At 41.3% G+C, this 14,206-nt stretch overlaps 1 protein-coding gene across 2 annotated transcripts in view; it reads left to right on the top strand.

Moving 5' to 3' along the window:
- Nucleotides 1–14,206, top strand: part of MBP (myelin basic protein) — a 125,037-nt gene that overhangs the window by 108,113 nt on the left and 2,718 nt on the right. The window contains exons 5-8 of one of the 2 annotated variants that reach the window (XM_076330104.1): nucleotides 10,181–10,288; nucleotides 10,791–10,826; nucleotides 11,411–11,443; nucleotides 12,421–12,546. In XM_076330104.1, coding sequence (XP_076186219.1) covers nucleotides 10,181–10,288; nucleotides 10,791–10,826; nucleotides 11,411–11,443; nucleotides 12,421–12,546 — 303 coding nt within the window. The remainder of the gene's footprint in view (nucleotides 1–10,180; nucleotides 10,289–10,790; nucleotides 10,827–11,410; nucleotides 11,444–12,420; nucleotides 12,547–14,206) is intronic. The other variant, XM_076330106.1, reaches the window with a different exon arrangement.

The raw sequence follows: 14,206 nt of genomic DNA, 5'->3' as shown, positions 1-14,206 counted from the left end.
ACATATGTGTGTGCGTGTGTTTGGGTGCAAGAAGTATGGAAGGTGGACGTGGGGCTTCCCCTTCCTACAGACAGGTAACAAGGTATGAGGAGCATCGGGCTGAAGTTTTTCTCCAGTTGAGCAGAACCGGGGTTTGGGGTCAGCAGCTCCAAACCCAGCCCAGAGTGAAGCAGTCGCCGTAATGGGGGTCTTCAAGAAGGGTTTGCGGTGAACAGGCACAGGCGAACGGCTTGGGAACCACAGTTCAAAGTGGTGACCGATAAATCGGCCCAATATCCGGGCACCTTTTTTCTTCTTGTGCTTGAACTCTAGTCACATTTCTTGTGCGAGCTTTAATGTATACTACAGCACCATGAAGACTTTGAAAAGTAGTTAAATCAATGCTAGTCCGACTAGTGTATGATGTGATTTAAGTAAATACTTACTGTGATTTTTATTTCCAAGTCTTTCATTTTCAGGGAGTGGTGTTGCTCGTGATACACTGTTTTGTAAAACCTGCTGTGCAAGCAATATGCTTGTAAAAAAATTTTTTATATAGTTTACAGTGGTTGTAACAATAATTTTGTTTTAATCTTTTGCTTTATATGTGCTTTATGTATTCATTAAAATGTTTACATGCCAAAACTGGTGTACTAATGATTTAATTTGTTTTAAAAACTTTAATCCATTAACAGAAGTTGCAACGAAGTACTTCATAGCATGCGATGGGGTTTCGGATCACTAGAAGAGGCTGTACGTCTTTCTACAAAATTCAGCTAAAACAGGGTATTGGACAGAAATGAATGAAGCTTGCCTTCTGTAAGGAAACGACTAGGTTTTAAATAACTGGAGCCGCTAAAGGCAGTGTTCTCGCTTTATGATAATGGGAACTGAATCTGGCCTCTCTTTTTCATAGCAGGTAGTAACGCATGATGAATGACCTAAAAATGAATCCGTGTATCAGAATTGCCAGTTTGATTAAAGCTCATTTCGCTTGTACAGTAGGCCTCCGAGCGCTTTAGATTTGGCTGTTTTAAAAAATAGTACCCTGTACAAAACACGCAAGTGTCAGCAGGTGAGTACCGCACGGCACGGGGCGAGTGAAAGCCTTGGGGGCCAACATGACATAGGATCGACTCCGACATGTTCGTTTAACACGCCTATAACCATATACGTGTTGTACATGCGTAATAATTAACGCCCTATTTAATGCACTGCAGCTAATCATCTCTTGCATCTTCAAAGAAATTGCTGCTTGAAGCAATTACTACAAACTGTAAGAGGAAGTTGGGGTTAAATGCCGTGCGAGAGCAAGCGCTAGCTCTCGGCAAAGCGCTGGCGATGCCCTGTGCCCAGGCTCACTGCGGATGCGGGGCGAGGTTCATTCAGAAATGGGACAAAGGCGTCGGGGCTCGCTGGTTTGTATTAGAAGTTGGAGGGAAAACCATGACTGGGTGGACAGGAAAAGCCTGTGTGTTTCACTGCTTTTACTGTTGTTTAGATAGTCGTCTTTTGCCTCTTAAATTCAGAAATGTATTTAGTAACGTGTTCAGGCTAGAATACTAATTAATCAACTGAAGCGTTTTAAAGATCGCTGTTTCAAATCAGTCTACAGCAAAAGATTTCCCCTTTTCATTAAACTTCTAACGGTCTCTTCCAGTTCAGTCTTTGCTAGACTGTTTCTAGATTCTTCTACCTGCCAGTATGATCCAATAATAATAATAATCATCTGTTTAAGAGAGAGCTAACAGGGTGCTCTGAAGAAGAGCTCCAAGGGTTCTTTTGAGCGCTCGGTGAAGTCACAGCCTTGCCGGTACGCTTTGCCTGGGCCTCAGCCTAACGGCAGCGCAGAGCCGTGGCCCCTGGAGAGGCAGCGATGAGTAGGAACCGGCCTGGGCTGTTCTGCGGCCATTCCTCTGTTCAGCTGCGCGGTACCACAGCCCGGCGGAGAATAAAGTCCAGATTTAATTTTACCATGATATACCCGGGGGGTGCTGGCTTAAACGAGTGGGAGGGGCAGGCGGGAACCCCAACACTCACATACAGAAGGTCAAATGGATGTATTCAAAATTTAGCACGAGGCTTTTCTCTACCTAACACTTAAGTTCTTCTCATTGTGTTTACTTCTCTGCGGGTGAACCAAATTTACAAATAACTTGCTTTATAGAAAACACCCAATATAACAGATTTTAATATCACATATATTAATTCCTTGCAAATGAAGAACTGCATTATCCTTGGCACTCTCCATCCTCGAATGCCAAAATTAATGACTGACTTTGTTCTTCAGCTGTTTTGAGATTGCAGAACGGTAAACACTGCCCAATAGAAAATTGAGGCAAAAGTTAATATATTGGGTTTTTTCCTGACCTTGTTTTGTACCTTCATCATCACGCATCATTAGCGACAATTGCTGGCTTACACTTTGTGTACTGATGGAAAATCTCTCGCCTCGTTCCTGAAATGGTCTCCAGTTAGACAGACGTGTTCCGTTACTCACTTTACTCTGAAGTTACTGGATTTCATTTCTGAACTAACACAAAATCCCCCACTGCCATTTTCAGGTACTCTTACCGAATTTCTTACAGAGCAATTTAAAAAGCGTTCATGAACCACGCTGAATTGCTGCTGCAGACCCAAGAAGGTCCTTAGCTCTGTTCTGCCTTTCGTTCATGATGCATCTACTTTTTCGTTTCTGATACATTGTGTGACGAACATGCCTTGGAAACTGCACAAGCTTCAGGTTTTGGGGGGGGTTGTTCCCCCCCCCAATTTATACTGACTACATCATTGGAAATTTTACCTCTGAGTGACAGTATTTGTGTCAATAACGTACGCTATCAACTGTGCCATCTCTAATTATTTCCTCATATTAAACTCTCTCACTATTATACTCTCCCCGTAAGTTGTGCTGATGTAGGCAATAATACTTTTAACAAGCTGTACGAGAGTTTAGCTTGTCATTTTCTTACCAATTAAAGGCAGAAAAGACAGACAATTGGGCCAGTCCCTTCAAAGATGGAAACTGATAAAATAGTTTTTGTGTGTGGGTGGATGGGCGTGGGCAGCCTGAGAGATGAAGTGTGTATTTCAGGAAATTAAGGCTGTAGTAACATTTTTCTCCTCTTTATTTCTGGTCAGCAGCTGTAAAGCAATAGTGTACACCTGGTATTCATAGTTTTGGTTCCCAAATGATTATCATCATCTTGTTTACTGTATGAGTTTCTTGACTAAATGAAAATACTAGGCAACGGGCCTTTGTAAAATTTTTACAAATTTCTGCTTTCTTACTGATAGCCGTAACCACGTTACATTCTTTTGCCGTGGCAGCACCAACAGCTGCATCTCCACCAACTAGGTAGTCTTATCAGTAGAAATTTATCATTGTGAATACTAATTCGTGATGCCTTCCATCTCTTGGCCGTGTGCAGTTAAGTCCCTGAGGCTGTGAAGTTTGTTGGTAGCAGAAGCTACCCTGGAAACTTCCCTGAGAATACCTGCTAGCCAAAAATCTCTCTTCTGCTGGAGCCATCGTTCTGAAGAAACCCCCAGACCAAAGCTTTAGCCTGCGTTTCTGTGGTGGGTAATTTCAACAAGGCTTAATCTATGGCATTCTCTGACTGAGACCGACTTGATAAAACGGCACGGAGAACAATACTGAATATGCACCAGAGACTATGTCCAAGCAGATCAAGACCCTCTATCATGAAGAATATTTGAATAAAGTGATTAATGCTAGGCAGAAAAATGCTTCAGAAAAGCAAAGGTAAATTAAAGCGTCAGGTTTTGCTCCTGAAACCATTAACCAAGTGTCACAACAACGGAATAAACTGGACATGGAGAAGAACCCAGAAGGTATGGTGGCACCGGTCTCCCACTCGGGACCCATCGTAAAACAGAACTACTGTCCCGAACAACTGTCCTGATTCTTCTTTTTTCCCCCAGCAATTCTTTCCTCTCGCCTTCTATTTTGTGAACCCTGACCATCAAGGGAGTAAGAGGGTTATGGAGAAATGTGGCTCTGGATTATCTATGGTCAGTTACCTCTCTTGACAGTCAGTCTTCTCCATTGTTTCCTTCTTCGTGCCGTCTTTCGTCTCATCTTCCTTGGGTTTCTTACTTTTCAGTCATCGCTGTTCCTTCCTCCTGTGTTTTTTATTCCCCTCTTTCTGCTAAGAATTCTTTCTCTTTCTGTTCATCACCCATTTCTAGACAAAGATTATATTCACGATCTCAGCGCAACGCTGGGAAGCGGAATCCCCTGGACTCTGCATCTCTCTTCCTACCAATGCTGCTCTGTAACTTTCAGCAAGTCATTTCATTTCTGCCTTTATTTCCACATGAGTAAACATTAACAGTACCATTACAAGGATGTGTGGGTCATCCTTTCTAAAGCGATTCGAAAAAGCCTGCTGAATTAGCTGATTATTTATGTCACCGTCACACCAGCACGTGGGGAAGATGCCAGCATTCCCGTTGCTTTTCGTAAGATCAGTAAGTTGTGAACAGCCTGGAACAAGCACCCTCACCAAGAGCAAATCGGTACTCGGGTTGCACGTGAATGAAAATGGAAGCAACGCCACCCGTATAACACAGCTCTGGTTTAGCAGTGCATGTTGACAGTAGGTATAGTGCTACTAGAATAAGCGTGGAGAAATACACCCTCACGTTACACATGTGCTACCTGTTCTACCCCTGCCTGATGAGACGCTCGGTAACAGCACGGGAAGGCTCTGACGCAGTGCCAGCTAGGCCCAGCAACACAAAGCCCCACGTACACAGCACCCCCCAAAGCCCGAGATGAAGCAATTTTTGTATGCCAGCACCTGTCAGATTTCCCATGATTGCTCTAGTCAAACTGTATAGAATAAATTTCCTCTTGTTTCAGAAAATAGTGTCTATAGTCACTGAAAGGATGCGTCTCAATTCCTGTTTGGAGTACAGCTTTGAAGTGGTACGAACTACAGAAATTCAAACCTGGGCAGGAATTTCCTTATACTTAGAGTTGGAGTCAGAGTCCATTTCAAGGACTACACCAAATGAGCCGAGTGGCTTACCGATTGCCGCTGCCCTTTCACCTTGCTCTTCCCACAAACCAGCACGAACAGTATTCATCGCTTAACACTTAAAGGCTAATTTTAGTCTACCAGTACGGTTGCAAAGGTCTTAGTGGGGGGTTGAGCATTACATCCTGTAGGTTGTGGAACAGTTCGGTTTTCTAAGGCAATCTAAATGGACTTTTCATTTCTACATGAATTTGAAAGTTGTAGATTTGGTATGATTTCTTTTAAATTCATGCACAGCAACTCATTAGGTATCTTGTGAAGACAACCCATTGGAAACCACGAAAGCCACTGAGTCTGCGAAAACGTCCATTGCTTTTCGTTCTTACTGGTGTCAAAAATGCTTACTTGGCCTGATTACATCTTAAATCTGCTATTATTCCCAGATTTCATATGTACTTGGATTTTGCCACGACAGAAACAACATGTGATGTTCTTTAGCTTTTCATTTCATATCCTAAAGTAGGTAACAAAACTACACAATAATGATACTGAAAGGAATTGGAAAAACTATAAATTCACTACTCCAAGCCAAAAGTATCTTAATACTATTATTTTCACTAATGCAGATCATCTCCGATTGGGAATTAGAGCTTTAGGTTTATATTAATGTGTGTATGCGATCCTTAGTTGTCGCAAGTGATCGACTTGTGGAGGATGAGAGCTCTCAGCGAGAGCTTACAATACGCGTTTTAAAATCCCCCTTACTTGTTAGGGGTCACATGATCTAACAGATCATGTTTAGACCAAGCAAAGTCAGATCGCAGTCACCGTGCCATCCTATGGTATCACTAAAACATGTCCGCTACCGCTTAACCACATTTTTTACACTTCTGCATCAAATCTGAAAACAAAATCAAGTGGCACACGTAGAATACGTAACTGCAATTGCGTTTATATGAAAATGGATCTAATCCCCCCAATCCTACCATGTCTCAAGTCAGGTGCATGTACGATCACAAACCGGGATTATCAATCAGACACGGTGTCCAAATGTGCAAACTAGAAGGGCCCGCTCCATTTATCGAAACCACAAGACCTCTCTTCTGTAGTCTCCTGTAGCGTTACAGTACAGACGGTAACACCCCTTAAACCGTTATTAAGTGCCACAGAAAACATGAAGAGCGAGCCTTGGTTAGGCCTGCTCTCTCAGAACACTGAAGAGCACATTCTCGGGGATCTTCACCTCAAGTGGAAACGCAACAGTCTTGCACAAAACCCAAAATGGAGCACGAACCGAATTATGTATGGATTCTTGTTTCTGTGTTAGAGAAACGGCAATTTTTTTTCCCCAACAGCTCTTTCAAAATATTAATACAGGTTGTGTCAGTAAATTTAATTAGTTTGATGTGAAAGTACCTGGCTAACACAGGGAATGCAACGCCAATGCGTAGCTACTGTTAAGACTTAAAATACCGATATGCTTTCTTTGCACTACCTTGAAACGTACCTACTCCCTTTTCTTCTTTTGTCTTAGTGGTCAAAATACGTAAGGTGGGTGACCCAGTGAAATAACGCAACTTCCCTGTGCATGACCAGAAAGAGCTGCAAAGGATTCCAATATTGAATCCCGCCCCGTTACAGAATAGCTGTGGGTATTTTACATACAGTTTAAAGAGTGTTCCTATTTACATTATTAATCCTGAAAGCTATTCATTTCACGGTGAAGTTGCAAACCACGTCTGTGTCAGCAGATCTCCCAGATGACACTGCTTAAACTTCCAGCACTGGCAAACATTTTCTAATAATTGACTATTCAGATTAAGGGATCTTTCCTTTTTGGCTTTTTTGAATGTACAGCAGAGTTGACTTAGTAGGGATCCTTTATTAAGGTCAACCAAAAAGTTAACTGGGAACAGTGAAAACCTGAGTGTTCTCCTCCGTCCTATTTTCTTGAAAGAAAGACTGCTCGTGACTACAAACTATTCAGTTACCCTAGAAGTTGTCATTTTTTAAATTTTTTTTCAAGGGCACCTCTGTTTGCTTTCAAATTCACAGACAGTACCCAAGGGCTCCGAGTTCAAGATTATGCTTTGCGAGTACATTTCATACATACAGACGTGGAAGCCAAGCTTGCTTTTTACTGGCAATGCTCCCAAGACTGAAATTCATGACAAGGCTGCGGGAGGTGTGGGGAGAGCTCGCTGCAGCTGCCGGGCGAGAGAGACCCGTAACGCAAAGAAACAAGTAAATGTCACCCATTCCTAGAACATGGGTGCTCTGCTGTATTCCTATTAGGTTTTAAGGTTAATGCTTTTTTTTTCCCCAAGCGCTTAAAGCATATTTAAAGATAAATGGCGGCCTTCTGAATGTATCAGCGAAATTTGCAGTGACTAGATGAGCTCATTCAAAAAAGTCCAATTATAAAACGCCACCTCAGTAGCCCATCCTAGCAGCGTAAACCAATTTGTTTTTCGTTCAGCAAAGCATTGCCTGAATCCATTCAAATTTAACTTTTAACACCTATAGATACCAGTTATCACTCTTCTGAGGGAAATGATTTTCACAAATCATGAATGTGAGCAATCTCAGAAAAAAACCCCACTGGATTTCGCTCCCCGCCCCTAGGAGTCCAGAAATAATTGAAAGGACAAACTACAGGTGGAGGAACAATTCTAACAATAAATCAAAGGGATGCATGTAATTAACTGCCATAAATTGAGAATAACATGGAAGACTCTGACCGCAGATGAAGCTTGCTGATGATAATATGAAAGGAAAGCGCTTTATTTGTAACACTGGGAAAACCGTGGTATTAATCTCATACAGAACCATCACTAAAAATGGCTTCAGACTTGCTACTACCCAATAATCTCTAAAAGGGGACCCAAAGACTATGCTGACGTTTGGCACCGCAGACAGAAGAAAGTTTGTATGTACTACACGATAACCTTTTCAATGAGCCAACCTGTTAGCACCTAATAATTGATCGGAACGCTAAATTCAGGAAACTCAACCTCATCTAAACTGTAAAAACCTATTATCCCACCTTTTCTGGGATAATCGCCCGGTGGCAAGCCGTAGCCCACTGCGGAGTTGCAGGCTACATGCAATCAAATCTGATTTTGAAGTTTTCTGCTTCAGTTTTGCAGTTAGGTAGCAACCAGATCCTGCTGCTAAAGATGGACGTTCAGATCTGCAACACCACGGTATTTATCACGCTATTCGTCCCAAGGGCAAGGCAGTCCGCTGGTTCCAGAGGCAAACTAATGCTTCGTTTGAACACCGATTAAAAAGACAAACACGTGGCTGAAGCACTTGCCCTAAACGTGTTGGCGCCTTACCGGCTCCCTCTTCCCAATCACGACAGCAGAGGATATTTTGGCAACGCTGAAACTAGTGACCAAGCAGAAGCTGCTGCAGAAGTAGAAGCAGGACCGACTGCCTGACCCTACAGAAATCTCATCGATCCAATACAATTCAGAAATTCCTGTTTTTTAAACAGTAAATCTCTCTGTATCATCGGCGTGCAAAAAATGATGCTGATAAATACCAGCTGAACTTCTCTGCATTGGCTCTTTTTTTTATCTTAAGGAAATTCATCTTCTAAACAATATATCCGAATTTCATTTCTCCTCAGAATCATGTAACTTAAAAGGCCACTCATGAAGATGGATATTTCATCTCATTCTGCTTGATCCAACGTAATATAAATCCATTTCATTCACATAAGATCACAAGATCTGACGCCATTCACTTGAAAATAAAACTTCCGTGTAGCAGCTTTGAGCAGTAACACCAGATGGTTTCATGGGACCTTTTATTCAAGAGTCTTAGAAGATGTAAATCTCTGCGCAGCCATTTTCAGTAGTAATAGCTTGAGGCAGTCGGGGTCATTCTGAACACTACTGATGTCACGAGATTTCACTCGAAGTGCAAAAAGACTCTTCAAACCTTTGAAAGTCTGTGCTATAGATACTAACTTCTTTGTCAAAAAATCACCAAACCGCTCATGAGTCAGGAGTCCTGCTCCAACGATCAGATTAAGCTTTTCCCCTGGCAAGTTATCGATGGTTTTTTATATGTGACGAAAGCAAAGTATATTTTTCAGTAACTATCCGTACTGTTCTACAGTCAAACGTTCATTCAGTTTGTGCCACTAGGGAAGCTCTTATGTGAGCTACTGTCTCACTATGGATTTCTATTTCATCTTTAAAAGCCAATGAAAATTTTTAGTATCCACATGATGCTTATAACATCATTGTGTTTTCAGGGAATTCATGACACTAAGAACCACTGCGGCACCGTTGCTGGTTTCATTCTCTCCTACCTTCCCCGTTCCCCATTGAACATACTTCAGATCTGCTGCATTGAACGTGAAGCCTTGTGCCTCTACATGTGCAAGGATGGGCAGATGTCTGTAAGTGGGTCAGTCATACCCAACAGTTCCTTTTTTAAACTTCATCATACTGCCTCCAGACAGCAGTAACTACACCGAATTTTTGGCACTATTTTCACTGCAACGGATGCATCATGCTCTAAGTACCAGTCAAGGTATTCACTCTTCACTACGTGTTATTTTTGTTATTTATTTTACCTTCGCTTACTGGACGACTTCCTGTATTGCTCGGGAAGCCCTACTGGAAATAGTATCATCAGTCTCATTTGATTCCCTCATTCAAAAAAAAAACCAAAAAACCACAACCCAAAACACCCAAACCCTTCGCTCTTGCAGTTCATCAGTGTTATGCAGTCTTTGGGAACTGAGAAATGATACACGATCCATTCCTGCTCTCGCATGGAGAATGACCCAATATCATTTTAAGTTTTTCTCCATTTCAGGTTTCATTGCTAAAACGACATTCTCCGATCCTACTTATAAAAGAAGGAAAATGACAAGATTTCTGTTATCAGAACTTTCAGTAACAGGTTTAATTCCACGCTGGGCTGTAATGTTAAAAACATGTACACCCATATACGTATGCACAACATACGCCCATATACATACTCTGTATTTGCCACTGTATTAAAAAATTGTTCCTTCACAGCACCGGCAACTTCAGGTTGCAATCTCTGCAGATTTCCAAGGCGTTTTTCTCTTCTTTTCACTCCTGGTGAAAATGACTCGACTCTTCATACGGTCGCCGATTATCGTTCCTTCCTAGCTGACCCGCCGATATGCCTGTTCTGCTTTTCAGGATATACATGCAGCCAGGGCTAGCCACCACGTAGGGTCCATCCCCCAGAGATCTCAGCATGGCCGGCCTGGTGACGACAACCCCGTAGTCCACTTCTTCAAGAACATTGTAAGTCTCCTCTCTTCTTGTTATGCACTCAAATGAAATATTTTCTTTAGGATCCATCAGTAACCAAGTACTCCCCAATCGTTAGCCATTATTTTGAGCCTTGTGAATTGTACCGTGCCTTTGAGCTCATCATGCCATTCAAGTACAAAAAGAATTTTTACCTGGAAACACAAACAATACTGAAATGCTCCAAGGAAAGTGGGTGAACCCCCCATTAGCATAGTCAGATTTCAACCACCACCATTACAATTATACAGCTTCACCATTTACAGGTTTTGTCCTTGCGCCTTCAGCATTGGCTGTATTAAGGCATGTTTTCTGTTTAAAAATAGACAAAAATCCGGCGTGTTCTAGGCAAAGCCTAAGGCAGCAGAGGAGCTTCTCAGTGCGACTACTTAGATAGCACTTAATCCTACTAACTCATAGATAATATGCAAAAGGCTTGATGATTCCCTACATTTATTTTTGCCTTGGTTTTACAACTTTTTGTGTTGGTTTTTAGGTCTCGCCCCGTACACCTCCCCCAATGCAAGCAAAGGTAAGCGTTTTCAGGGGCTCAAGCAACGTCCAAGACCTTTTGTGGGCTAATTTATACCAATTCAGCTGCTAGCCTGATTCATTTTCTTTAATGGCACTAAGTAAAAATCTGCAGTTATCACTGGGAATATTTAAAGCAAGGGACTAGGACGGAGAAGCCACGGTTCTCTTTCCCATGCACTTCCTGACTTGCTGCATGACAAATTAAAGCCACTCGCAGGGATTTTTATGTTCCATTTGTGCTGCGATTGCTTTACGTAGTAAACTAATAATAGGTAACGCTTTCAAACAAGCCTCACCCACCAGGAACTGTCCTTACATTTACTAAGCTCAGCTGGCTTCTAAAGTACACAATACTGGCAAACCACGGCTAGTGAAGTCAGTTCTTGTAATTATAATAAAGAATTTTGCCTTTTTTGTTTCATGGAATGACTGTACAGATTGTTGTTTTCAACTCCTGCCTCGTTATCTGGCCAGTATTTCATTACTTTTACTGCATTTTCATCTTCTTCTGTGTATGGTACACCCAGATGCTACCTTCCACAGTGATCATCATGTCATTGTTTCTCTTTCTTGCATGTACAGGGAAGAGGATTATCCCTCACCAGATTTAGCTGGGTAGGTGATGAATGTGCTTTCGGTAACAGCCGTTTTATTTACCAGGCCAAAGCATATCTTGCGCCATTGCCTCAAGCTGCTGCAGCAACGTGATAATTTTGTTTTGTCTCAATTTTGCTTTTCCTGTTCCACTTTCCTCCCCCCTCCCACAGCACTTTAAGATGGTAATTTTGTTGCTTGCTCTTATCCAGCAACTTGACAGCCTTGCAGCGATAATTTCTTTTGCTTTAGCACGAAGGGGGCAAAATCCACTGCATGGCAAAGCTCTCTTCCCTTAAAGACTCCTGGAAGACTCATCTGCTGCATTTTTCTTTTCCTGGGAAGGACAAAAACGGGAGGGCGGGCGGGGACGAGAAGGGCGCTTATTCCACAGTTCCAATTGCTCTTGTACAGTAAAGTCTGCAAAACTAACACTGTCACTAAACTCAAGTATTTTGTCCCACTCTTCCGTGCAACCCCTTTCAGTAAGAAGCAATCTGCCTAAACAGTTATTAGACAAGTTCTTCCCACAGTTATCTCGCAACTAATTAAATTCTACTTCTCTACCACAGGTTTGATTTCATATGAGATGGACATGTAAATTACTTGCATTTTAAGACAAAATATTAAAGCCTTCAAGCCATTAAGCGTTTCTTTCACTATCGGAAGAACACAAATTAGTTGACGTGTTTGACATCTTAGAACTCCTGAAATTGGAACATTTTAAGTTTTGTCATGCAGGTTAACCTTCCGAGTAACATTTTTTGATTATTAATTCCTCTTTTACAGATTGGTGCTTCCCTCCGATTAGAGTATATTCAGATAATTTCCTAACATTTTCCTTCATCCTTGTTTATTATGTAAAAGATTATTTTATTCCACCTCTACATTTCTCATTTGAGTATTACATTTCAGTGATCACAAACAAAGATTACAATGTGCATATGATAATTTGAATGCGATAATTTGCAATATATGTGAAAAATCTTTCTTTGCAGGGTGGTGAAGGACACAAGCCAGGATATGGAGGAAGCGGAAAATTCTATGAGCATAAATCTGCTCACAAGGGACATAAGGGATCCTATCATGAGGGCCAGGGAACTCTTTCCAAAATCTTTAAACTGGTAAAGTACAATTGAACTTACTATAAGTACAAAAAATTGAGTCCAGGAAAGAGAGAAGCCAAACCTCTCCAGAACCTGCCACGTTTGAAACAACCACATTTCCTTAAGGCTTCTGAAGGAACTAGATTTGCTTGGATAAACCAGAAGGTTATCTCATGGCCTAGTAACTACTTACATGATAGGAAACAAAGGTAAAATACACAGTCAGGTACCACCAGGACAGAAGGTAAGTCCACAAAGCCCCACAAAGACCTGCACCAGGATCCCTGCTCCTACTGAACTCACAAGTCACTTGCAACACAGAAGATGAATGAGGTGACACAGCTTGCTGCTGCTGCTAAATTATTTAGAATAGTGAAAATGAAAGCGAACTGATAAGCTGCAGAATGGTAGTACGGGGCAGCGTTGGACAAATATTTGCTTGAGATGCAGTAACAACCTGAACAGCCCCTGCTTGTTCCCACCCCAGGTGGGAGACCTCCTACAATATGTCAGTACAGTGAGTTGCCACACCACATAGCCAGGCAAATTAGAAGACTGTGTCATATGAAAACTAAACATCTGGTCAGATTATCTTTAACCTGGTTCAGTTCACCATTTTGAGTCAGCGCACAGCCCCACCAACACAGCTAATAAATGAAAACGGAACAGGAAAAAAAAGTCAAGTCGTGAGGATTTTTCACATTCTACATCAGGAAAAAGAAATGTGAAAAGCGCATCATATCCATTGGCAGCTACTTTAACTAAGACTGTATTTTTCCTTGAAGGTAGTGAAGCATTCACAAGTAACAAATCAACTAGTATACTATTCACACATGAAGAACGCAATCAGCAATAATCTTAACTTCAAGACAGAAGGTCTGAGATCCCATTAGCAGAGCTGATCACCTCCGACTCTTACTACTCTTACTCTCCAACAGGAGACATAACAGCACCATCACCTGTAGCAAAAATATGTTTTTCTCTCTTACATGGTTTAGGGTACATACCTTTCATTGTAGGGCTGTTTTTCAAAAACATAGGCAGCACCAAGTGACAGCTTGCAAACTCCAAGGAGATAGTAAGAATTCTTATGTTGCAATTTAAGAAACAAAATGAGCTCTTCAGAGGCCCAGGTAAAAATCGAACGTTTACCTTTTAAGTCTAATTTTCACGCTGTGTACTTGTAGCTTTTTAGTGGAGTTCAGATACCTCAACAATACCACGGCGACATACTGACATTATTTGTAAAATTCCTTTCGAACATCTGAAAATATCAGATAATATTCTCTCCCAAAATTTAACATTCTCTTTTTTACATAACGATCACCACTATTTTAGCTTGGATTTATATATATCTGATGATATACATATACCAGTTCTACTTTTTAGATAGACTTTTCTGAGCCATTATAACTTTTGGAACTCATATCAGAGTTTTATTCAGGCCCATTTGATTTAGACCCGTTGTTTATAGCAGGAGGCATTAATAATGATTTCTTTATATAGTTTTGCAGTCTTTTACAATAAAAAAGTTATCCACTCTTTAAGATAACTTTGGAAGGAAAAAAAGCCAATTACCTAATGGGATTACACTAAATTTTCCTTGAAACAGTTCAGTAAAATTAAGGAGGGAGCACTGAAAGATGAGAAGAGGAATATAAATACAGAAAACAAAATC

Source organism: Aptenodytes patagonicus, chromosome 2 (genome assembly GCF_965638725.1).
Source record: "Aptenodytes patagonicus chromosome 2, bAptPat1.pri.cur, whole genome shotgun sequence".
Taxonomy (NCBI): Eukaryota; Metazoa; Chordata; class Aves; order Sphenisciformes; family Spheniscidae; genus Aptenodytes; species Aptenodytes patagonicus.
The sequence above is the reverse complement of the archived record's forward strand: the minus strand, read 5'-3'. Positions and strand labels throughout refer to the sequence as shown.